The sequence below is a fragment of the Catharus ustulatus genome, chromosome 5, assembly GCF_009819885.2.
Source record: "Catharus ustulatus isolate bCatUst1 chromosome 5, bCatUst1.pri.v2, whole genome shotgun sequence".
In the NCBI taxonomy this organism is placed as follows: Eukaryota; Metazoa; Chordata; class Aves; order Passeriformes; family Turdidae; genus Catharus; species Catharus ustulatus.
Genome location: NC_046225.1, coordinates 42,810,293 through 42,835,898, shown reverse-complemented (window position 1 = coordinate 42,835,898; position 25,606 = coordinate 42,810,293). Strand labels below are relative to the sequence as shown.

Sequence of the window (25,606 nt, the reverse complement as noted above, 5' to 3'; positions counted from 1 at the left end):
CAAATTTCTTATAGCAGAAAATACTGAGGGTTTTTTTTCCTTTTTTTCATCTCTTATATGCACACATGCAGAATATGTATTTTGTACCTGAACACAGAGATATGGGTTTACTCTGTTTTCAATCTGGACACCTGTTTGAATGGACAGACTTCAGTTCTGCTCCAATTTTCACAAATAGCCATTACCCAAAACGAGTGCTCTGGCAAATAGCTGCTGGTTTAGACCTGCTGCAAGCACTTACATTTAAAACTATAAACCTGAACAGTTCCATCTGTCTCAAACCTAAAAATCAGAAATATCTCAATTTTTACCTTTGATTTCTTAAGCACTTGTAGTTCTTTTGCAAATGTCATAGACTTAATTGTATCTAAGCATCTGAGGTTGGTTCTCTATTTTTTACAATGGTAAAACAGTAACATTGTCCTTGCGGCAAGACAGAGCTAGGTTTCACTTCCTCCCTGCACAATTCCTTAATAGCTAGGTTGGAGATACACCTGCTCTTGCATTTGCACACTCCCTCTCTGGCTCCAGAGAGTTCAAATTCTTTCCTGCACACTCTAACATCTTTAGGAAAAAGGATATCAAATGTCTTCATCCCAGAAGAGTGTCTAAGAGGATAGTTGAATATGCAGACAGGTGGAAAATTAAAATATGTTAAAATCTCCTTAGAAAAAAGGAGGAAAGTAAAACCAAGCATTCTCTTAGTCTTTTTAAGTATTCTCATCGCTCCCCAGGGTCCTCCCCAAGATTTTTTGAGTATAAAAGCAGAAGCCACAGGCTGCAGGCAGGAAATTCGAAGTAGACATGAGCTTGAGAGTACCAGGATTTAAAATATCCCCATTCTCTTCTTTCCCTGTCAGCCAACAGTTCTCTGGAGGCATATCAAAATTTTAATTAGTGACATGCAGGCTACATGAGGAGCCTGAGCACTTGACACAGGGCCTTGGAGAATACCTTGGAACCAGGCACCTTAGTACTTTTTTGTAGCTAGCCATAAGCCAAAATCAGAACTCCCTGCTACTTCAGGGAGAGCAGAAGAGAAAGCAAATTATATATACTCTTTTAAAACCTTAATGTTTTAATCACAGCATTTTATAAAATTACATATTGAATACCCTTGGAAATTTTTTTTTAAGAAAAGGTAAATATATCTGGGTTAATTTTCCTGTGCAGTGGTCTATAATGTTATCACATTGTCATGGATGACATTTTATGTCCATTATCCTGCCATTCAAGTCATATTGTCATTCCTCCCTCTAGGTGGACAGAAATAGTACAGGTAAATTCTTCTGATGAACCGATGAACCATATCTCAACAATATTTTACTGATAACAATAACTTTTAAGATAAAATACATGGAAATTTCTCCAAGAGAGCATAACTGTGGTGCTTTACACTTTTCTCTCTCAGTATTAAAAACTGCTGTTATTAATTCAGCCATTCCAGTTGTAAATTTTATCACCAAAAGTTACTAACATTTTATTAAGATATTTTAAAAATAACACATTTATCCTTCCATTCTACCCATGTGTGTCACTCTTTGTATCTGACGCTGTCAACACTTAATTTCTAACTGTGTCACCTTTTCCACATGTTTCATTCCTTGCTGCCATTGATTCTCCTCCATTTCATCTCTACACTTCTGCTTTTATGATGCAGCCACCTAAAAAGCTTTTGGACTATGTTCAAGACAGTTCTTCTGGTGTTTCCAATGAGGTAAATGAATGGTTCTTTTTCAGATGATTCTCTTGGGAAGAAGGGTTGGAATGCTCACCTTAAGTTTGTTACAATTTAGCGGTTTCCTTCTGATAGCTATGAGACATTTCTAATTCACAATCATTGTATCTTTGTCTTCATATCTTTCCAGATCACTAGTGCATTTGGATGTTGATCTTATTATCCTAGGAACTGTGAGTCCTTATCCCCAAAACTTCTCAGAGATTAACACCCAGAATTACACAACACTCCATACATCTCTAACTCTTTGACAAATTCCCACTTTTCAGAGTTGGGCAAGTGCATTGCACAATTAATCCATCAGCCCGGTATATTTTTTATTAAAATATCTGACAGCAGATTCTATGTGTCAAGTGAAAGCCTTTGTGGCTAAGCTGTCATTTCTCCAATTTATTATTTATGACAAATGTTACTCATCAGGTAAAACAGCAATTAATAGTACTGTTGCAATTTATAACTCAGGATTGACAGTTGCTGTCAGTACTCCAAATAAAATTCATCAAGATCAGGTAGTGGGCTGACATTGCCCTACTCTGAGTGGGAGAGATTCAGGCTTTCATTCCTTTTCCACTTCCTCCCCATTTTTACAGTGTTAGGGCAAAAGTCAGTGAATCCTCTACTGACAACTTTCCTTTATATGGTGGCTTTACTTCATTCATATTTGTGATTCACTCTCATCTTCCGTAGTTTCTCAAAAAGTTAAACTCAGTTTGTGGTCTTAAATTGTTAATTGTTTGCAATTTACTCTGGTTTGGTTTTGAGCTCTCTATATTTCTAAAAAAAACCTCACAGTTGTGAAATTTGGGCCCAGATAGAAAAAGCTTCTAGGCCTTTTCTAATTCCTGTTGGTTTTCAAAATATCAAGGAAGACAATTTAAAAGCCCTGTCAGGACTTTGAAATATTCCCATGTTCAGTAGGTCTTGGTAAAATGGCTGTTCAGTAACACTGGTTTTCTCTTTGATTAATTTTCAAAAAGTCCTTCTTTAATTTTGAAATTTTAATGATCTTTAAATATGATAAATAATGTTCAAAAACTACAGCAACTTAATATTTGTCTGGAGAGGGAGCCTATTCAAAATAACTTGATAAAGTATTATAACTATCATGCAAACAAGCCTCTTTGTTATTTACCTTTTACTTTTACCTACTTTCCCTAGCTCCATTTTTAGTCAGCATTAAAACCTTGATGCATGAAAAAAAGCTAAAATACAGGCTTAATTTTAAATATATATCTCATTTTTTTAGTAAAACCAAATCAAAGTATTCAAAAAAGACTGTATTTGGTAGTTTGGAGTTGTCATCTCCAGCTTTTTGGGTTTTATTCCAAGTGGCCTTTATTCATATAGAGCAGTGTTGAATATTGTGGAAGATGGCTAATTATCTTTGGAGATGGAAGAGATGTGTTCAGTTGGGCCATCTAAAAGTAGGTCCAAGAGCTGACAGGACAGCTACTAACAGTAAAACAAGCAATAAAAAGCAACCACACACAGTATTTACATTCACCTTTCCTCTGTATGTCACATCAATGAAGCTCTATCTGTGGAGAAAAGGTATAAACTCCACACATTCTATAAACAATAACATATGCCTGTAGTAAAAATTAGTGTTGTAGAATGGGCAACATACAGGATCTGTCATATAAAAAAAACTTCAAAACCAGCATCAAATAAAGAATAAAAGGGCAAGTTACATTCAAGATGATAAGAGAATCTTAAAGGTTGAAAAATAGTAACCCAGTAGTCAATTTTGGCACACACACTTCTAGGCTTCTTAATCTGATCACTGACACCCTGTGCATGGCCTGGGGAATGCCATGGATAAGGAGGTTCCCTCTGATGTGATTTCCATTGCGTGATTTACCCATAGCCTTTCACTGGAGACAGTGAGGATCTGCTCTGCCCTTGGGAGTGACATCCTGGTCTGTATAGCTGTGGAGCTACAGGTGGTGGGAAGCAATCACTGCCTCAGGGCCATTTGGCCACTGTCACCTCACAGGTGCTCAGTGGTCACTAGTGCACAAAAGAATCCACAATGAAAAATTATCTGCAGTGTTTGTGCCACCTCGTGCAACAGTTCTGAAAGGTCACCTGTGGCCCCCAGTTTCCTTCCTGGCTGGTTCCAGGCCGTGGCAGTGACTGGTCAAGAGAAGGAAGATGGTTGTGGCCAGATTTGAAATGACACTGATGTTTTCCAGGACAGGCTGAATGTGTGTTTTAAGGGTAGTGTGGGGAAGCACACAGACCTGAGGCCTTTGTTTACTGTGGTTATATTGACTGTTGGTGTGAGCAACACTGTGTCTGGCTTCTACGATGTTATTGCAGACAGACCTCATAGTATTGGATATGTACCTTAAAATCATTTAATTTGGACAGTGATGGGACAATCATCACAAAGTAATTTTAAGCCTTCAGAAGTGTAAAGAAAAATTTGAAAATATGAACTATGTGAGCACTTGGAATTATCTTAGCTTAAGTTTTAGATGATATTCTGTTTCATATTGTGGCACGTTTGTGTGGCTCTCCCTGTCCCACAGTCCTACAAAATCTGTTCCCCAATATTCCAAGACTACTGGTGACTTCTGGAGGTGTACCTAAGTGTCAGTTAACAAATCTGGGTGAAGTTCTGTTCATGAACTTGCAAATGAAATCACTGGGCGGTGAGGGGGGTTGGAATCTAACAAAAGTAAGGATTTCTACAGGCCATGTGTACCATTACTTTGGCCGTCCTTCAGGACAAAGATTTTTCCATGCAGAGAAAAAGCAAAGAAGGCTCTCTATAAAAGGAAAAAGTATTTCCGGCACCTTAGAAATCTGCATGATAGTTGTATTTCTAGTCCACTGGCATGCTAAAATGGCATGCCAGGAACTTGAAAGAAGTTTAATTCTTGAACCTGTCTGCTTTGTACCCATGAAGAAGTACCCCAGGAACCATCCAGTTCATTCTAGACTCATACCTGGTTACCGAATTGTAGTACTACTTAATTCTGACTGAAGGCTTGAAATTTTTGATTTAAAATCAGTAGTCATTTAAGGTTGACTTTGTATTAATAATAATACAATTATGGAAGTTCCATCTGCCAGTGTTCATGCAGTAGCTACATCTGTAACCCCAAAAGCAAAGACTAATTTTCTGTGATAAGAACTGTTCTTACCAGGATTATAAGGTATATAAGGCCAGTTGCTGACCATAAACATCATGGGATTGACAAAAGTTTCTGTCTATTATTGATTGTGGGATTTTGGTGAGTAACTGAGGGATGAGGAGAAGCTTTGCAGACCTTAAATGTACATGAAGGAATAATTTCCAGATTTTTATGTTTGGTAAAGTTTTGTTTCAGCTGTTCTGTGTCTGGTTCTGAAAAATATATAGAAACACATGATTTGGGATCATTATTTAGCAGTGCTTTAAAGGAAAAAATATTACTGAGATAAAATAGGAAATGAAATCTAGTGATGCTTTTTAAAAACTGTGTAATTTATTCTCATGAAATCTTGCTATGTCTGTGACAGAGTGTCCAGAATGTTAATCATCATAGGCTGTTGTTATAGGATTTACCACAGAGTAACAAAGAGTCATCAAACACGAAAGACAAAAATTGTCACTCTTTTTTCAAATACAAACATAACAATCCATGTTTGTTTTCACAGGCTTCCTTATATCATCACTATTCAACAGACAGAGGCCTGGACAGGCCCTCCAGGTAAGAAACACCTATCTATTGCTTCAGCAGACACAGATTATCCAGCCTGAGGGTCTTCTTTGAAATCAGCAGATTTTGTGTAGAGTCAGATTTTAACATTCACTTTATGAGCTACTGGCAAATTAGATGCTTGGAGAAAGTGTTCACTTTGATACTGATGTGTAGATTTTATTTTAGTTTTACAAGGATTTAGTATTTGCATTCAAATAAACCATAATCTGTTCTGGGTCTTTCCACTAATATCCCTGAGCTTCTCTCTCAACAGCAGTGATTTATTCTTTACCCCTACTGCCTGGAGCATATTCAGCGCTGTTTTCCTAAGCATGATGCCTTGACCATTCTCTGTCTTTTTTCCTATCTTTGCACTAAAATTCTAGTTCCAAAAAATAGTCTAAAAGAACATTATGCATTTATTTCAAAGAAAATGGCATAGTAATGTTGTGTAAAACTTCAAAGCAATCAGGTTAAGAACAAATTCATCTTTTCATTGGGAAATAGGCTGTAAGATATGTGAGACCAGTGCTTCTTCCCTTTATATGTTTTTCCTGTATTTATTTTGGCATTTTTTAATCTATAAACCAACAATATAATAATGACCTTACATCTTAAATTCCTGATTTCTGATCTCAGAATCAGACTGCTGCTGATGCTGCTTTTTTCTGTAGTTCTGCAAGTACTGCGAGTGACTACAGAAAGCGCAGGAAGTCAGAACCTGCTGTAAGTCATCAGAGGGCACACAGCGATCAGAACGCCAACAGACCCAGCCTGGCCCGCACAGACACACAGGGCCCATGTACCACCCTTAGGAAGCCTTTAACCAGCTCATCTCCTTCATCTCCATCAAGAGCAAAAGGTAAGAGGAAACCATATTAGTTAGCAGAAAACTACTGATGATGTGTGTACTACACATTGGTAGCAGCTGCCTCCTGTTGCTCGGTGCGCTGCGCCAGGGGAGGATGTGAAACAACAGCCTTGGGCCTTTCATGGAAGGCTAACTTGTTTATTCTTATGAGTGTCATTTTAAGGTGAAAAGCTGGATTTGTAACAAGGATTTTCCACTGCTTGTTCTAACAAAAAAGAATTGACTAAAGGAAGACTATGAATTCTATGTCAATATATAAACCCAAGCATTTTTATTAACTCTACTACTCTCTTACTAGATTATTGTGATTTTAAAACTAGTTTTATTATATTGAGAAAGTAAATTGAGACAAATAACTTGTAATATTAAAGATGTGTTTCCAGGATAGTAGACCTTTTAAATCCACAGCTGATGTCTTAGACATTGTCAGTTATCAGGACTTAATGTAATCAAGCAAATATCTATAGTTATCAGGACCTAATTTAATCAAGAAACATCCATAGTCTGATGTTTTATTTTCTAAATCTTTGGAAGTATTCTGAGGATGCAATCTAATTAGCTTATTTTTGGCAAGCAGTTCCCCATCCTATTACTCTTTTCCACATCTCTCCAGGAAAGAGATCAGCGAGTCAGATGTTTATTTGGGTTTGGAGGTTTGGATGGGTTTTTCTAGAAAGACAAAAAACTTCCAGTAAACATAAAATAGAAGTAATATATAGAATAATACTACATACGTCTCCTGTTCAAATTATTATTATTATTATTCTCTTAATTGCTCTATTATGTAGCTATACTAATCAGTTAGCCTCAGTAAAAGTAAATTCTCAGTGAAAAGAACATAATATCCAGACTGCAACAGAATGCGTCAAAGAAAAGCAGTGAGGAACATTGAGAGTGAGGTGGTTGAAAAGCAAATGTATTTTAAACATTTAAAACATTGAAGTGTTATAGCAGAAATTTTAAAAGTGAATTAATTCATGCATTTGGTTTACCAGGCTAGGCAGTAAAAAGCTGATAAATTCCACTTGCCTGTATGTGCCGTTGACTCCACCACCAATAATAAACACTAAGCATGACTTCAGCACTTCCTGTGTTTGAAAATCCTTCCATTAAGAGTGTCTTCCACAGCCAATTAGCTTTCAGAAGGCGATGCTGTTCTCTCCCAGCATTAGGAGCCCTGTAGAATGTTATCTTTTCTTGAAATTAGCTGATTTGTTAAAGAAGGAACACATTATAAACTGTTTGATCAGCATGAATTTTGAACTCAAGTGTTTCAGTTTCAGATCTAGATTCAATTTTTTTTACAAAGCAGCCTGAGCTGTTTGAAGTATCCTTCCTGAACTGAATGTTGCCACTTGAGACAATTTTTGAAAGTTCAGTACAATTATGAAAGACCACCATTCCAAATTTGTCTCATAGTGTCTTCTAGATCCACCATGCACGTAAAAAAGTATGTCTTAAAGCTTGAAAACTCAGGCCTTTGTTATGGAAGTCTATCTAAGGGTCATTTTTACTTCTACACTGTGGTTAGGCTCAGTGAACTGATACACTTTCCTTTACACTTGTATAACACTTCCTGAGCTGCCTTGTTCTGCCCTGCATAAGCTGTACAAAACCGCTCCCTTCAGTGCTATCACACAGAGAAGGAGCAGGCTACCTGTGAATGACTTGGAGAAATATCCTATTTGATCTGATACAAAGAGTTATCTTTATTTTAACTATCTTAGAATATGTGGATGCTGTGAACTCTGAGCATTATACAGGCTAAAAATCCTAAACTACTTTTTCAGAATCCTCAACTGGAAAAGTCAGTATTACCCTGAGGTCTAGATTTGTTGTGTAGCTTCATCTTTAAATCCTTTGCAGCTTCTATTGTCTGTTGACCTGCTTAAAAATCCTACTTAATCCCCAATTAATGCCTGGTTTCTTATGTTGCTTTAATGGCAGGTGTTGTGGGGGAGATAACATCTCCATAATTAATAAGGAATTCTTGTTGTTCAAATTATTGTGAGTGCATTTTTGCAGCTGGAAAATAACTTATTAGCTCTGCTGTCCTAGGCTGTAACAAACTATGTACTGACCTAAGTTGATAGATGCACTAATTGCTATCTCTTTTCTAGCCTTTCTAATACTTATTGATGCTAATTCCAACTTTCTGAATCTTTTAATTTCTGGCAATGTCTCTTTTTTACCATGCTGCTCTATGGATTATAAAGGTGGGGATATTAGCAAAGTATATCCATCCCTTTTAAGTTACTCAGTGCACAACCACAACACCTCAAATGAATTAGATTACTGTAGCACTTACAGACAACATTTAGCTGTTCCAAATGATTCAAGAAGGGCAACCAGCTACAAGAATGGCTGGCAAATGACTCGCCAAAATGCAGAAGTCTGGAGCAGCACAGAGGAAGCTGCCTCTCCAAAGAGGAAATCCCGTAGCTGTGATGACCTGTTAACAGATGATCATGATAGCTACTCCAATGCACAGGCCAAGGCTGAGAGCATGGGCTCTCTGTTGTGTGAGGAGGACTCCAAAGAAATTTGCTCAATGAACTGGAACTCCCCATATATTGAGGGCCGTGGTAGTGGTAGGTCAAGAGTTCGTCACAGATCTGCACACGATGCTCCAGGTTTCCTGAAGATGTACAAAAAGATGCACCGCATCAATCGCAAGGACTTGATGAATTCTGAGGTGATTTGTTCTGTCAAGTCCAGAATAATGCAATATGAAAAAGAACAGCACAAAGGTATTCTTCAAGGCTGGAGAGAGTCTTCTACTGAGGAGGTGCCCAGAGACATGGTACCAACCAGAATATCTGAATTTGAGAAGTTGATTCAGAAGTCAAAATCAATGCCGAACCTTGGTGATGACATGTTGTCAACTGTTACATTAGAGCCTCCTAAAAATGGCTTGTGTCCAAAGAGGCGATTTTCTATCGAATCCCTGCTGGAAGAAGAAACTCCAGTCAGACATCCCTCTCAGGTACAACGGAGCTACAAGTCTAAAGCCCTGGTGCCAATTCATATTGAAGTGACCAGTGATGAGCCACAACGATCACATATAGATTTTTCAGACAGCGATCAAGATGGAGTGGTTTCTGATCTCAGTGACTTTATCCAGATAGAGGGTTCATCCTTTTGTAGTGAAAGTGACTTTGATCACTTTTCCTTCACTTCATCTGAAAGCTTTTATGGGTCAGGCCATCACCACCACCACCATCACCACCACCACAGGCATCTCATCAGCTCCTGCAAGGGGAGATGCCCAGCATCCTACACCCGCTTCACCACCATGCTAAAACATGAAAGGGCTAAGCAAGAAACCACTGAGGATCCAAGGAGACAGGAAGCAGAATCTGGCCTGTCTAAGATAGCATTCCTCGTCAGTCCAGTGCCTTTCCGGAGGAAAAAAAGTGCAGCTCCTAAAAAACAAACTGAAAAGAAAAAATGCAAGTCATCTGTATTTGAAGCACTAGATTCTGCACTTAAAGACATCTGTGACCAAATTAAAGCTGAAAAAAGGCGGGGAAGCTTGCCCGACAACAGTATATTACACAGACTTATTACTGAGCTGCTTCCAGACATTCCAGAAAGGAATTCATCTCTTAAAGCTCTGAAAAAGAGTCCCACGCATCAGCCTTTTCATCCACTGCCTCAAGATGGTGCTATCCATTGTCCACTGTACCAGAATGATTGTGGAAGATTACCTCTTAGTGCCTCTTTTCCAGACATGGATGCAACTAACAACAATGATAGTGCACTGTGTTTCCAAGGTGGATTAACTTTCTTCCTCTATCCTTTTGATTGACTTATCCAACCTTACTCCCTGTGTTTCCCACCCTTTCTCATTCCACTTTGTGTCATCTGTAGGAAGCTTTCATCCCACAAAAAAGACGTCATTTTCACGTAGGTGTTGAGGATAGATGAATTTTCTATCTATTCACAAAATACAGTAATCAGGACAACTGAAGTAGCAGTGCATTTCAAATAATTGAAACTAAATTAGTTCTATAAATTATAATGATGTTATTAAGCAGTGAATTAAAAAAATAATCTGAATCTAAAATGCGTTTTACTATATTTTGTTACAAGTAAGTGATTAAAATGCTGTTAATTCTTCCAGTAGCATAGAAAGTCGATTGTTTTCTTATTAATCCACTGCTTTGTTTTACTTTTTGTGAATAGATGTTAAGGTCATTTTAGGAAATTTCCATTTCCACTCTTCAAACAATACAATTTCCAATTTCTGTGGCAGCAAAACTAATTCGTTTAATAGAATTTCAAAATGTCTATGAAGTTTTGAGAAATGTCCTGTCTTCTTGGAGGGGAATTTTCAATAATCAAAACTTAAATGAAATTGTCAGGGTAAGCATGACCCCAATCTGTTTTTAAAGTTACTGCTTTGAGTTGTTTGTTACTCTGCTTCCTTTTGTTTCTTTTTTCTTTTACTTTATTCAAAAAAAGAAAAAAAATTACTTGAAAGATATTGTTGAAATCCCAAATGGATATAAGAGAGAATGTCTTTAATATAGAAATTATGTAATATTTTATCAGGCTCACTTTTTCCTTACTCTCACATATTTTTGTGTAACTTTTGCAAGCAGCACAATAATAAATACGTATTTCAAGACAAATCAGAATTGAAGTTATTACATCTTTTTTTAACTAGTTGTAATAGACCTATTTAAAATAGAACATTTGGTAAAAAAAACAGCTATAAAACAGTTCAGAATTGAATTAGTCATACTTGAGGCCTGAGCATGATTAAACCTGGCAGTTCTACATGAACTACATGATGAGACTGAAGTTGTTGAAAAATGTGCTGGTCACATATTATAGTTACCAAATGAGAATTTTCCAGTCTGTGAAGGTAAGGAAATCCATGTTGTAAAGTAAATGTGAATTTCTAATAGGTTTTGCAGCTATGAAGGAGCCTGGCATGAGGAAAGCAATACACTCTGTCAACATTAATATCCCTAAAGTAGCATGGAGAATGAGTAAAGCAGAATATTCCATTAGTTTCCATCAGCACCAGTCATGGCTGAGCTCTACTTTCAATCAAATTTCATGTTTTGTTGGAGACCTGAAGGTCATAGCAGACAACTGAAAACTACCAATATTGACTGCAAAAGGAGCTGCAGAAATTTAAAAAAAAAAAAAAAAAGACAGAGACAGAGACAGAGAGACAGAGAGACAGAGACAGAGACAGAGACAGAGACAGAGACAGAGACAGAGACAGAGACAGAGACAGAGACAGAGACAGAGAGGGATGTGTTTGTTTGGAGTCATTTTATCTTTAGGTTTGTGCAGTAGGTGTAGATCCTCATTCAGGAACACGTGCCATATCAAAAAAGTTGTCCAGAACTGGGGCTATGTTATACTTACTGGGAATAACATGCTTACAACTAATGGCATAAGTAATAGAATTATCTCTTTACTTCCACTGTATTTATCAATAGCCTCAAGTTTTTGTGGCTTAGCCAACAACTAATTAGAATGGATGAAATGATTTTAGTTCTTTTCTTTGTTCCACTTGTATTTCTTCAGACATGTATGAGCTTAGTAACAGCAGATTGTGGGAATGAAGACAAGCATAAATCACATTTCCAATAGAAAGTACCACTGTGGTAGTAGGAGACTAAGACAGAACTTCTCAGAAGTTAAGAGGCAGTTCATTAAATAGTTCTATTTTCATTTCACATTGGCAACTTGCAGAGCTATAGTGTGTATAAGACTTTTATTTTATCCTTATTAAAACATGAGAAAATATTCACCATCCTGAAATAAACATTGGTAAACTGTGCTTTAGAAAAGTCTGCCACATAGATTGGTGAGTAATATTACTTGTATCCCATTTCTTAAAACAGAGTTGTTTTTATGAAATAACATCCCTTTAAATTCCCTTGTGCTGCCTAATATGTGCCCCTGGTAAAGTAGATATGCACCTTAGATCACTTAGGAGGAAACACTGTTTCTTCACATTTTCTCATTGAAGCGTGCATGAATCATGTGTTGTGCATGTAATTATGTGTTTCCATTGTTGGCACTCCAAAAAAAATGTCAAAAAAGTCCAAGTACTGCTGTCATGTCTTCCACTTGGCCCAGTAGGGGAACATCCCTTTTCACAGTGAGGCACAAATACGCTCTCTCAATCCTCTGTCGTATAGTTTATTCTGCTCTGGATGAGAGGCCAGCCTTAGCCTTTGCTTACAGTTAGTTGTTTGGTTTTTTTCCTTTAAAGGTGCTCTTAATGGTGGTATCATGCTTTTCTTTCTATTAAATGTAAAATAATAGAGTTCAGTATCTTTTCACCCCCCTAAACGAAAGCAAGCAGCATCACAGATTTGAATGATTTTGTTTCTTGTAGTTTCACATAATTTCTGTTTTCAGTAGACCAGGAGTCTCCTGGAAGCTATTCTTCTGCTTTCACTGATGTGGGACAATGTACTCCAAGGGAGAGAAGAGGAACTACAGACAAAGAGGTAGTGAAACGACAATAAATAACACAACGATCTCCATATGGAAAATTTGTAACAAATTTGAGACAAGATTTGTTTTGGTTTTAAGACACTACAATAATGCAGACCAAAGAAACAGTATCTTCCTTTTTCATTAAGGAGATTGGTACTTCAAGAAATTAAAACAATATCAAGCTTTGTAAGATATTGTATTCTTCTGTTTATTATTAAATAGATATGGGCATAAATTCACAAGTTACTGATCAGCTCTGTCAAAGCTGATTAGTTTTTTTTGGAACAGAGAAAAATAACAAATGTGACTGGGGAAAGGCTCTTTAAAAACCCAAAGTATTACACAAAGAAACTGCCTTGGTAGTTTCAAAATGGATACAAAACATCTATATTTCACTGTTATTTTTGTTTGGAAAGAAAACCACTGCTGTTAGTGAATTAGACAAAATCAGTTGTCCTAAGAGCAGTCTCTAACATCTCTAACAGCTAGTGATTGTAATTAGATACTGAATGCCTGTAGCAATGCTTTGGAAGAGGAAATGGAAGCAGGCATACCACCTTTAAAGTATCACAAAGCATCACTAGAAAGTACATATTGAAAAATAAAGTATATTATTCTGTATCTTAAGAATGCTTATAGATCTAGAACTATAAATGCTCTCCAAACAACATAAAAGATTAGTATATTTCAATTGCTAATATATAAGATTTTACTCTGGTCTATATACCTTGATAAATGGTGGTATGGTAGAACTGAATTCAAATTCATTTATACCCCACTGACGTGTTTATATTGCTGCAATTTGTTTAAAAGTCTGATTTATTAAAAAAATACTTCTCATTACAAAATACAGGCTAAAAACGTTCCAGGAGCCATATTGTGTGGTTTTTTTTAAAGAATCCTGTGACATGGAAAGTCATCTTTTAATTTGAAAATATGTAAAATACATAAATTACAAGCCATTTTTAAAATCACTTTAAAAGGTTTAAAAATATGAAAGTGGAAAGGCATCTCTATTTCCAGTATGTTTTGTACATTTCAAAGTATTTTGTATTTAAACAGCTCCCCTGTTCTTTTAATATCCACTTTTTCTGTTACTTGCTTACTTACTAGTTACAATAGCAGCTGGACCAAAATCAGGAAAGACTGCATAGGGCTTAGCTGCAGTTGATATGAATCATATGTTGATATGAATATCCCCTCCTGCCTAAAAGACTTTTTAGTAACAGCAAGAAACTGAAAAATGCTTTTAAATTTAGGCTATCTTATTTGAAGGAGATCTGTAATGGAAAACTGTATTAGTATTGCAAAGTGCAAGTTGACAGGATCCCTGTAATAACTTCAGGGACTTGTTATTGTAGTGAAGACAATTCTGTAGGTGTGCTAGATTTGCTAGTCTTAAAATGACAAAAAGGGAGAGAACCAAGTCAAGAACACCTGGCCTGGAATAAAGGTAAAATGCAAAATTTACAAGTGTCCCTTTTTATTCCTGTCAGGAAAAGATGTGCACCTTTACATCATGACAAGTAGTATCTCTCAGAAATAGCATAATCAGCTCATTCTAGCCACTAGTACATCCTAGAGAGGCATTTTTAGAATGGGGCGATCTTATCTGTGCAAGTACTTGTGAGAAAGAATAAATCACTTTAACAAAAGCCCTCGTGTTGTTCTGCCTATCACTTCCTCTGAAGTACCTGGTGCTGGATACTTGTCACATGCAGACAGTCCATGAGTGAGGCTGTTAGGTCATATCACAGTTTGTATTTTCATTACAGCTTTGAAAACAGTGAAAGTGTGTCAACCAATGTGAGAAGCATTAGGGCTGCTTTACAGAGGTTTTTTTTTGAAACAGTATTGAGCTTACATGTACTTGGTGGCAGAACTTGATAAATGTATGAAAGAAATGTTGTAATATGATAGCAAGAGAGCTGCACTGATGACTCAGATCACCTCCAGTCCTGTGCTTTCTTAAAACTATAAATGTAATTATAGAAATTAAAAATATTCCAACCATTTCCAGCTGTCAGAGTGCATATATAAATTTTTTTAATTTATTTATTTACATAAATGTAATGCATCATTTGCAATTGAAATTTGCTTACAGATAACAAGTTTAACATTAAAGGCATCTAAAATACTACAGAATATTAAGTACAGTAAATTCACGAATACAAGCCGCACTGAGTATAAGCCGCATCTCTGGGTGTTGGCAAACATTTCGGTTTTTGTCCATAGATAAGCCGCACACGAATATAAGCCGCTCTGTCGTTCGCAGCGAGGACTTGCGTGCAATTAGTAACAGAACCGCGGGAGGGCGGGGTTTACTGGCTGAGCTAAGGCTGTGCAGGCTCGGCCCGCTAGGGGCCGCTGACGGGGCCAGGTGGCCCAGCCCGGTGCTGCCGCTTGGGGCCGGCCGCCGCTGCCCCTGGGCTCGGTCACCCCGGGTCGGCGCTGCCCCGCGGTGGCAGGCAGGGACGGAGCTTCCCCCGCTCCTACGGCAGCGGCGGCGGGCGGGGACGGAGCTTTCCCGCGCCTGTGGCGCCGGCGGTGGGCGCGGACAAAGCACCCCGCCTCCTCCCCGAGCCGCGGCAATGGCTGCGCGGGGCTCCCGTCGGCTCCCCGAGACGCGGCAATGGCGGCGCGCACTTCCCGCCCCCCCCCCCCGGGCCGTGGCAATGGCGGCGCGCACTTCCCCCCCCTCCCCGGGCCGCGGCAATGGCTGTGCAGGGCTCCCGTCGGCTCCCGGAGCCGCGGCAATGGCGGCACCCCCCCCCCGTCGGCTCCCGGGGCCACGGCAATGGCGGCGCCCCCCCTCCGTCGGCTCCCGGGGCCGCGGCAATGGCGGCGCCCCCCCCCCCGTCGGCTCCCGGGGCCACGGCAATGGCGGCGCCCCCCCCCCGTCGGCTCCCGGGGCCGCGGCAATGGCGGCGCCCCCCCCCCTCCTCCCCTGGGCTGCAGCAGAGGAGGAAAGAGAGCTCTCCCGCCTCTCTCCCCACCCCCCGTGCTGCCTGCAGGGAGCCAGGGCAACACGGTAACACTGTAACAATTGCGGAATGCCGGCTTTTACTGGCCGGTGCTTGGCTCGGCACTCTGGCTGGCACGTCTGGGGTTGTAAATGTCACAAAATTATTAATATATTAGCCGCACCCGACTATTAGCCGCACTTCCGGGTTTCCACCAAAATTTTTGTCAAATTGCTGCGGCTTGTATTCGTGAAATTACTGTATTCATATTTATCTTGTACCTAGAGATACAGCTGCCTACAAGTCACATTGACATAGTTAACTTTTTTATTTTCTTTGGTACTTCTCTTAAACATCAACTTGCAAAGTAGTCTGCAGTAAAATTTAGCTATTTCTGGGTTTAGAACACTGAGTCCCAAACACCTAACTGCCTTAAAAAATAAAAATGTATATTTAATTGCCTATTTCTTCAAGAACTGTAAAGATCATCCTTTTCTTTTTGGAGGTTGATCACCCTTTTAAAATTGAAACACATTTATCATATAGTAATACCACCTGAATGTATTAATCACTTTGCCTGTTTTTCAGAAACTGCCAGCTAGAGCTGTATATGACTTTAAAGCTCAAACATCTAAGTAAGTACTAGATTTGTGTTCATTTAAGAATTCGTAATTCAAGCAAGCTCTTTGTACCACTTAAGTGGTGTTTGAGCCAGTTTCAACAGCGAATGCCATGGACACAAGGACCCTGCTTGCTGTCACTGTAGTCTCTGCATTAGCTGGGGAGAAATTACTTAGTAATAAAATTATCTTAAATTATTGCTTAAATTACTGTCATAGATAATGATTTTATCAAAAGTCTGTTTAATTCTTCAGCTTCTTCCTGTCTGTCTTCACAAATACAGGTTTTCTGCAGGATGTGACATGCCACATACCAACACAAAAAGCAGTGGTTGATAACAAAAGATTGGGAACCACTGATTTAGGATATGAGAGCATCAAAGTAGAATGTCTGCAATTCATTTTGCTGTTGTTCCAATGATCCAAGACATTTTAACAATCTTTGGATATGACCAAACACTGACATTAGAATTACATTAGCTGTGTCAGGACAAAGCTCACAACTGAAATTACAAGAGCAGCACATTAGCTCTTGAAAAACCAAATTGATGATACAGCAAAGATCTCCCAAGCCAGGATCTGAAAATATTCTTAATTATTTTTAAAAGTCCCTTTTTTTGGTGTCCAACATTTAACATATCAAAGTCTCTGAGTATCAAGAAATGGTGAGAACATAATCCTATGTTCTTCACACTTCTGAATGGCTGTTATGAAAAAAAAAATGTGTAGCGCAGAAGCACACCTAGCTGTTATGCTGCAGAAAGGTAGTGATAGGATATAAAGATGTGGAATACACTCTGTGGTTTCCCTACTGAGTTCATGAAGAACACACCCAAGTACCCCTCCGATGCTTGTCATAAAAGCAGTACTTAAATAGGTTATCCAAAAGACATCATACTTGCATGCAGACATCATACTAAGTTCTCTGGTGGTAACAAGAAATACTTCCTTGGAATCACAATGTAAACTAAGCCTTTGTAACCTATAGATACTGCATGGAGTTCATAAATGTGAGTCATTTGATTTTCTATGGTATGATCAACTGGTAAATGTACCACAGCTGTGATGCTTTTTCTTCAAATGTTTAGTTGTTACATTCTGTTTCAGTTCCAAAGTGTAAAGATCTCAGGAACCATGCAGGGAGAAGAGTTAAAGCTATAAACATCTGATATAAATAAATTTGTTACAGAGAGCTGTCCTTTAAGAAAGGAGATACTGTCTATATCCTCAGGAAAATTGATCAAAACTGGTATGAGGGTGAGCATCATGGAAGAGTTGGAATATTCCCAATTTCTTATGTTGAGGTTTGTTCTTTGTTTTAATTCCTTTAATTAATTTGGGTAATAGGTCTACAAACCACATGAGAAGGATGAAAATCTGCTTTCTCTTTTCCCTTAGAAACTTTCTCCCCCAGAAAAAGCACAGCCTGCCCGGCCACCTCCCCCTGCACAGATTGGAGAGATTGGAGAAGCTGTTGCCAAATACAATTTCAGCGCGGACACAAATGTGGAGTTATCACTTAGAAAGGTACAGTTAAGAACTATCTGCCATCAAAATACCATTACAATGTCTCCTGCTACACAGAATCAATAGATAGGTAAATACTATGCTTTGTGCACTCTGCACTCAAGAGTTGCAATGCACAAAGCAATGCCATGGTAGGAAACTCTAACACGATAGCTTGTTGGCTTGCAGTCTGTCTCAACTACCTGCAAATACTGTAAAGGTGTTGTGCCTTTAATTTGGACCGTGGTAGAGTAGCATATGCAATCATCTGCTAACTGCCCAGCTAAATTTTGAGTTTTCACTTCAATCATCCATTCCTTTTTTTAAATTATTAATCCTGACTGTCACAATTATTATAGTAACGATTTTAATGCAGAATAAATAGAAAATTACAGAAGATAAAAGATACCCAAAAAAAGCCTCAGAGATATTTTTGTGAATGTAAATATTTAATTTAATAACAGCTTTCTGTTTATAATGTTCTGTTATCTTTCCTATGCATATCCTGGTGGCTATATTGAATTGCACATGAGCAAAATAACTATTTAATTTCTGAAGTTTGTCAAAATACTCACTGAAATATTAATACTGTAGAGAAACTTTATTATTGTAGATATTAAATACTTAATTGTAATAGTGTGTACTTCTCATCCACTGGGAAGTTCTGCTTCATACTTTTTTTTTTTTTAGTATTAGAGTTCATAGAAGCTTTTCAGTGGTTTGTTTTTAAAAGTAAGGACAGAGATGTTTTGTTGCTGACCTAGAGCCTAATCCAGCATAACTGAAAATAATGGGTGTTTTTTACTTATTTGTAATTCATAAAAGTCAGAGAGCTCTACAAAAAAATCCCTAGGAATAGGAACTTAGGAAAATTAGAAACTGGGGGTAATTCAATGTTTTATTTCTTTCTAAAATTAGCTTTTGTGTTTATTGTGGTGATTACAATCTTGACAGCTCAATTTTGGTTTGTTTGAAAAGCTGATTTGCGCTGGTTTTCCTTTGTTCCACCCCATTAAAGACAATTGTAGTGAAGTCCACACATGAACTACAGAAACAAAACTAAAGAAACCCAAAAGAAAGCAAAACTAATAGGCAAGGATTTGTTTCAGAAAGATATGTAAACCAAATGTAGTAAAAGGTTTGACTATAAAGTTGATGTCTTCCATTTCAATTTCTACAGTCTCTAAGAACAGTGAGGTCCTGCCCATTTTACATAGGAAAAACACTTCTTTCTCTCACATTTTCAACACACTCTCACTTTCTAGTTTTCTACCTTCACTTATTCCAATTTTACTGATAATAAAGCACTTGCATGGGTTTCATTGTTTGACTTTTACACTCTTAAGAAAAAATGGGCATAGCAGTCACTGTTGCATACTGTAGTCGGGGCATTAGCTAGTAGTTTGGCCAACAATTTAAACAGGTTATGTTCCAAAGGAAAGGGTTAATGTTAGTCTCCCAAGCAAGAGGAGAGAACTACATCAGATTCCCCTCAGATAAAAGAACAGCATTTTCAGTCCATGCCTAACTCCTCATTTTACTGGGATGGTAGTTTTATATAGGGCTATTTTCAAAGGGAGGAAAATGGCAAAATGAAGATGATGCTCAAGACTGGGAAACAGCACTGTAGGGAAACTACTATTATGTGTTAAAATAATACTTGTTATGTACAAAATTAACTTTCAATGTATGTGCTGATAACTCATTTCCATAATGCATTTCAGGGAGACAGAGTAATTCTTCTTAAGCGAGTTGATCAAAACTGGTATGAAGGTAAAATACCAGGAACCAACAAACAAGGCATCTTCCCTGTTTCCTATGTAGAAGTGATCAAAAAGAATCCATCAAAAAGTGTTGATGACTATCCTGGCCCTCCGATACCCCAAAGTTATTCTAGTGACAGAATACATCAATTAAGTTCCACTAAGGTAAGGATTTTCTGATGTTAGCTGCCACCCCTAGAGTGGGTGTAGAAGGACTTGTAATGTTTTTGTTAACATTATACATAACTTAGGCATTAAGTACACAACATTTTCCTTCTTGCACAGGTAGGATTGCATTACTATGTTGTTAATAAACTGTTTTTAATAGACAAGTGTGTCTCACATTCTGCCAGGATTAATGCTCTTTTCTTCATTGGCTGTTACATTATTTTTAGTAGAGACAGGCCAAATTTGGGCAGAAAAGGCAAGTCAACAGAGAAGAATTTATTTGGGAATCTTAGCAAGAATTTGAGCCTCAAGGTTATGTCTAGCAGACTTCTAATAGTACAATGTGAAGACATTTCCATAACACAGCTGTCCTAAAAGCCTACAGGTTCATAAGCATGCAGGACACAGCTTGCCAAGAACAGTTCTGTACTTTTTGAATCAAAGGAGAGCAGCCAGTAATTCTGTACTAAAGCCTTCCTCCTTTTACCATTCACAGTCAAGGAGGAGGCTGTTGGTACATTCTTTGGAGTGGTACAAACTAACATTATTGTTTCATTTAGGAGTGAAATGATTGTCATCACATTGTCAATGAACTTGGGTTCAGACCTTTATGGTTCTGTACTTTTCACACCAAATATGTATCATAGCTTCCAAATTATTTTCCTTTCTAGTCTACATAACCACTACAAATCATACTACAGCATGCTGCAGAAAGATTCTTATGTTCTGGTTTATCATTCACTTGTGAGGCTTTGCACTCACCTATGCAGGGAACATAACATTTTTGGCAGTGATAAAAACTAAGGAAGTTTCTGTATACAAACTGTGCTTAGAATTAACATGTTATCAATTATTTTTAACACTCCAGGTGGAAACTTTTCTAGATCTTCCTCTTTACCTTTGCTGTTTATCTCTTCAGCATGGACAGTGGGTTTTGTGTGCAATTATAAGCTTCTTTATGCTGATATTAATCCATGTTTCATTTGGTTTTGTTCCCTTTTCTACTTCTATCTACTTCCATACTTAGTGATCATCCACATGCTTTGACTTTGAAATAAGTTCCACATTTACTTACTACTTTGGGGTTGTAAAAAGCTACCAAAATATGTCATTTACAGACAACATAGCCTCTGAAAATATTTCTTATTACTAAGTATTAGTAGGTTTGGGACAGTTGTTAGAACAGGTCTTGGCTCGTTTTTCAGAATATGTCACAACAGAGAACTAGATCTTATCTCTTCTATTCCCACAAAACTGTTCAAGTAACACCAAATTCTGTAGCTGCCAACAGAGGTATTCATAAGCTAGGGACAGGAATCAAGGGGGTCCTGAAGGCAAGTCAAGACTATGAGGCAGCTGAAGTGCTCCATATTCCAGAGATGCCTCTCCCTGTTTTCTATGGAAGCAGGCTTCTCTCTAAGGTATCCTGCTAAAGCTCCATAGCCCTCGTTGAGCATGGGTGATGCTTCAGAGCATTTACCATGTATTACAAAACCATCCTGCCATTATTATTAAGTTAGTTATTACTAAAATAGTTCATGAGGGAAGGAAATTTGCCTTCCTTTTAACACAGGATACTTATGCAATAATCAGGTTTAAAAAAACCAAAACCACCTTCCACTGAGACTCTTAAACAGACATCTTTTTTTTCTGGATTCACCTGTATTCAGAAATGGCAATACCATGAAGAAGACATGTTTTTCCTGGCTACCTAGAAGAATTTATTCAGTCCTGAAGGTGTTCTGGAGTTTACTCCACTTTCTGATACCACTTCCCCTATTCCTTTGGAGTTTTTTACCACATATCACTCCTTGTTGCCAGAGCAATTGCACTAAACTTCTCTGGCCTAATGACAATAAAATAAATAAGCAATACAAGATATGAGCAAGCTTTGCTCTCTGTAACTTGGCCTAATCAATCTATATCTTTAGATCTAGTGCAGCTTATAGCCATGGGAAAGTAAAAATTGTAAAATCTTCTCAGCAGTATTATTGACCTTAAAGCCACAGGTTAGGGGCTCTTGTTTAAGAAGAATGATGAGGGAAGGAGACTGAATATTTCTGTAACAGCCTAGCTCTGCTTTAGCAGATTGCATTGTATCAGTCTATACTGTTTACTTTGGTAAAGACTCTGTAACAAAGGTTGGTCTAACTATAATATAAAGCTATTTGCTTCAAGAAAACTCAAGCAGAAGGTAAGTCAACTAACCTCTCTATTCTGCAACATTAATGTAGATTTTTGCAATTATTTTTCTCTACTACATTAATAATTAAAATCTGTAGTAGTCTAGATAACTTAGGGGTGTACATCTAATTATTTTGGATAGTTGTAACGATGACATCAAAATATTTTTTGCTCAATTTTAATTTTGAGGCTTAATAGTAACAAAAATGCATTTTCAGTATTTACTGAAGCAATGGATATCTACTGATGCTGTGTACGTATGATTCACCAGTCTCTCATTCTTAGAAAAGGACATTTGTTTTACCAGAAGAATACTTCAATCAATATTGTGTAATGGTACTCAAAGGATACTGTTGTGTACTGCGCTGTCACTATTTTAAAAGCATTGTTGACTGCCTATGTTCAGTTTGAACTGAATGTACTTTTCACAAATGTTGATATCATTTTGAACTAATAGGGTAAATTTTGAAAAACAAATTCATTCTGTAGCTGCTCATGCCTTAATAAAAGTATGCAATGTATTAAAGATGTTTCTTAAACATTTACTCAGAAGTACAAAGAAAAAGTAGAAGCATTAACATTTTAATAATTAGAAATTACCTCAGTTGTTACTCGGAAAGAAGTATTTAGTGACACCTGAAGTGTACTTCTGAAAATGCTGTTGTCAAGATAAGGCTAATTGTTTGGGAAAATTTCATTAATATTAATTGTATGATTTAATAACCTGTGACAGGCTCACTAACAGAGTACCATAAGTAACATAACTTTAGCAGCTCAAATGCCATTGCCTTCATGAATGTAATGATTCAGATCTGTCTTCATGTTTGACATTTATGCTCTAAGCCAGAACCTGATAGTTTCATGTTTCAAATGCCTTTCCTGCTGTTCTGATTCATGTAGTAGTGATTTCAGAGACCCGTGGTCACTGAAATTCTACCCTGTAATCCAGATGATGACGTAGACATTTTTCTTTTCCAGTTTACTCATGTCCTAATTCTCTGTCATGCTTATCTATTTCAATTCCCATGTTTTTCTTATTTTTGAAGTTACCTTCCCAAGCACTGACCTCACTTTCCAGACAACTTCCCTCATCTTGGTCACACATTGATCAAAAGATTCTTCAGGCTGACTCTAGTGACCTGTTGTCAAAGACTGTTGGGTTTTCACCTTCAGGCATGAGCAACTTAACTCCTCCATCAGTTCCAGAAAGTTTTCTTTGTGACTTGGAAGAGCTCAATTCTTTGGCATTAGCAACCTCCCAAACTGTAGCAATCTCCCCAGGTAATAACATTCACCATGTTAAGGATAGTCTCTTTATGCCAAATACAGAGGTGTTTCTCAACTCTTCTACAACTCTTCCTCTGTCCTCTCTTGTATCTCCCTCTGTCTCATCTTCAGCCAGCTCATCTCATGACATAGCATATAAGTATGTCAGCAACAATACCAAGTCAGGAAAAGACAAAGACTTAGAAGGCATAATTGACACTTTAGTAATTGAAGTACCTAGAGATTTGTCAGATACTACAAGAGAAGGTGAACATGGCGCTATCCATAACATGCCTTTGCCATATGAAGAAGGTTCTTTGTCCAGTGTGCTAGCTGCATGTGCTGAAAATGAAGAGGACATCTGTACTGCAGACCTGCCACTTAATAGAGGGGATCAGTCAGAACCTCAAGAATCAGATTTCTCTGGAGAAGCACAAGACACTACAGAAGAACTCATTAGACTGTATATAGAGGAGGATCTGGTACATGACAATTTAGAATTCCCAATAGCAAGTGGAGAAGATTCAATGGATTGTTATGAAGGAGATACTTCACCAAATATTGATAAGGTATTTTAACTTCTGACAACTCTGACTTCTTGTGTTCAGATAACTTACTATAATTATTCCCTGCCTTGTATTTACATTTGTATTGTGCACAGGCATACTTTAACGTAATTGCATTGGATAAAATTGAGCTCTGAGCAAGCTGGTTGATCTTTAAGGTCCCTTCCCACCTGAACCATTCTATGATTCTATGATTAAAAATTGTCAGCATTAGGGGACAGTCCCTTCTCAGAAGCAGGCATATGCACCATTGTAAATTCTGTGATGTATCAATCGTGCTGGTCCTTTCCCTCCTGCCATTGTTTGCCGAGGAGCTTCTGATGTGGAAAGCCACTGAACCATTTCCCTCGCCCATTGTGTGCTGCCCCTTTTGAGAGAGGCCCCAGCAAGCAAATGCTGTCAACAGCCTCCAGAGGGAGGGACATGTGCCTCCTGCGGGGACTCTGCGGTTTGTGCTCCGCATGTGTCAGTTCACCAGCTGATGTATTTATAGCAAGCTCTGTTAGGAGGATCTGACTAACAGTAACAGATCAGATTATGTTTGGCAGTTAGACAAATGCTTCCTCCTGAAGCCCTCCCCAGTTCCTCTTTGGGACAGTACATCACTGAACTATCCCAAATGTGTGCTGGCCATTAAATGCCACAATATAACTATACAGTTTGTGTGGTTTGCAGGCATAGATCTTTCTTCTGTCCAGCACTTATTTTGACAGACCATTCAGGTAGCTGGTTTGACTTTCAGGTGCAAATCAGGTGCTTAGGACAATATGATTTAGGCCAAATATTAAAGTACAGTAATTTCACAATTATAAGACGCACCAGTTTGACTAAAATTTTGGTCCAAACCCGAAGTGCGGCTTATAATCAGGTGCGGCTTATATACGGACAAAGAACAAAAAGTTGCTGTTTTAGTTTGGAGGACAGGTGTCTGCTGAGAAAGGCAGGAACTTCTCTTTGAAATGGAGAATGTAAACCTCCTCCCTCCAAATTATTATAATTTTGAAATCAAGGGGCTTTCAGGCAAAAATATGGGAATTAGGAATAACAGTTCTTTACTAGGGAAATTAAAATAGAAATACAGTACTACAAAGAAACAAACTCCAAACCCTGACAAAGTCAGAGTACAACCTGACACCCCATCAGGCAGGATGTTGGTAGCAGTCCCATTAAATGGTGGCTGCATCCTCCTGCAGTGACAGATGTGATTCAGTTGGAGCAGTGCTCCTGTAGAAGGTGCAGTTTCCCTCCTGAGGTCCAGTGGTGATGTGGAGAAATCCGGTTTTCCTCTGGAGTCCAGTGGAGAAAGGAGCTCCCTTAGTGTCCCAAAACCTCTGTTTTTTTCTTGGTAAGAAATGTTGAGCTCTTCCCTGGCTGGAGCAACTTCCAATTGGATGCAGTAATTTTATCAGTCACACAGTGGGACTGAATGGACCATTAGCAGAAAATGACTTGCTGGAGGAAGGATGGGTTGTGAAAAATAAAGAACAATGCCCTGCCTGGTTTCAATGGATGGCCCATTAGCAGAATATCTGCCGTTGAGATAAGGATCACGGCCCCCACCCTCAACAGATGGTAATAGAATAGATGCCTTTTATCACACTCTGTATTGTAACGTGCAGCTTATAATCAGGTGCGCCTTATATATGGACAAAGAATGAAAAGTTGCTGGCACCCGGAAGTGCAGCTTATACTCAGTGCAGCTTATAATCGTGAAATTACTGTATTTAATTACATTTTGCAGGCTACCTCTACCCTTAAATGACCTGAAAAACACTGGCAAAAAACTTAAGAATAG

The 25,606-nt window shown here is 38.2% G+C and overlaps 2 protein-coding genes across 26 annotated transcripts in view; both read left to right on the top strand.

Moving 5' to 3' along the window:
* The window catches only part of SORBS2 (sorbin and SH3 domain containing 2), a 154,553-nt gene that overhangs the window by 117,266 nt on the left and 11,681 nt on the right, over nucleotides 1–25,606 (top strand). For 14 of the 25 annotated variants that reach the window (XM_042779295.1, XM_042779298.1, XM_042779301.1 and 11 more), the window contains 8 exons: nucleotides 5,387–5,439; nucleotides 6,105–6,292; nucleotides 8,518–10,077; nucleotides 12,695–12,786; nucleotides 16,327–16,373; nucleotides 17,548–17,662; nucleotides 17,757–17,885; nucleotides 19,589–19,792. In XM_042779295.1, the coding sequence (XP_042635229.1) occupies nucleotides 5,387–5,439; nucleotides 6,105–6,292; nucleotides 8,518–10,077; nucleotides 12,695–12,786; nucleotides 16,327–16,373; nucleotides 17,548–17,662; nucleotides 17,757–17,885; nucleotides 19,589–19,792 (2,388 nt within the window). The remainder of the gene's footprint in view (nucleotides 1–5,386; nucleotides 5,440–6,104; nucleotides 6,293–8,517; nucleotides 10,078–12,694; nucleotides 12,787–16,326; nucleotides 16,374–17,547; nucleotides 17,663–17,756; nucleotides 17,886–19,588; nucleotides 19,793–25,606) is intronic. The other 11 variants (XM_042779296.1, XM_042779300.1, XM_033060953.2 and 8 more) reach the window with 3 other exon arrangements.
* Nucleotides 19,805–24,665, top strand: LOC116996899. The gene has a single exon (XM_033060961.1). The coding sequence runs from the start codon at nucleotides 23,005–23,007 to the stop codon at nucleotides 23,821–23,823; it is 819 nt and encodes a 272-aa protein (XP_032916852.1). The 5' UTR covers nucleotides 19,805–23,004; the 3' UTR covers nucleotides 23,824–24,665.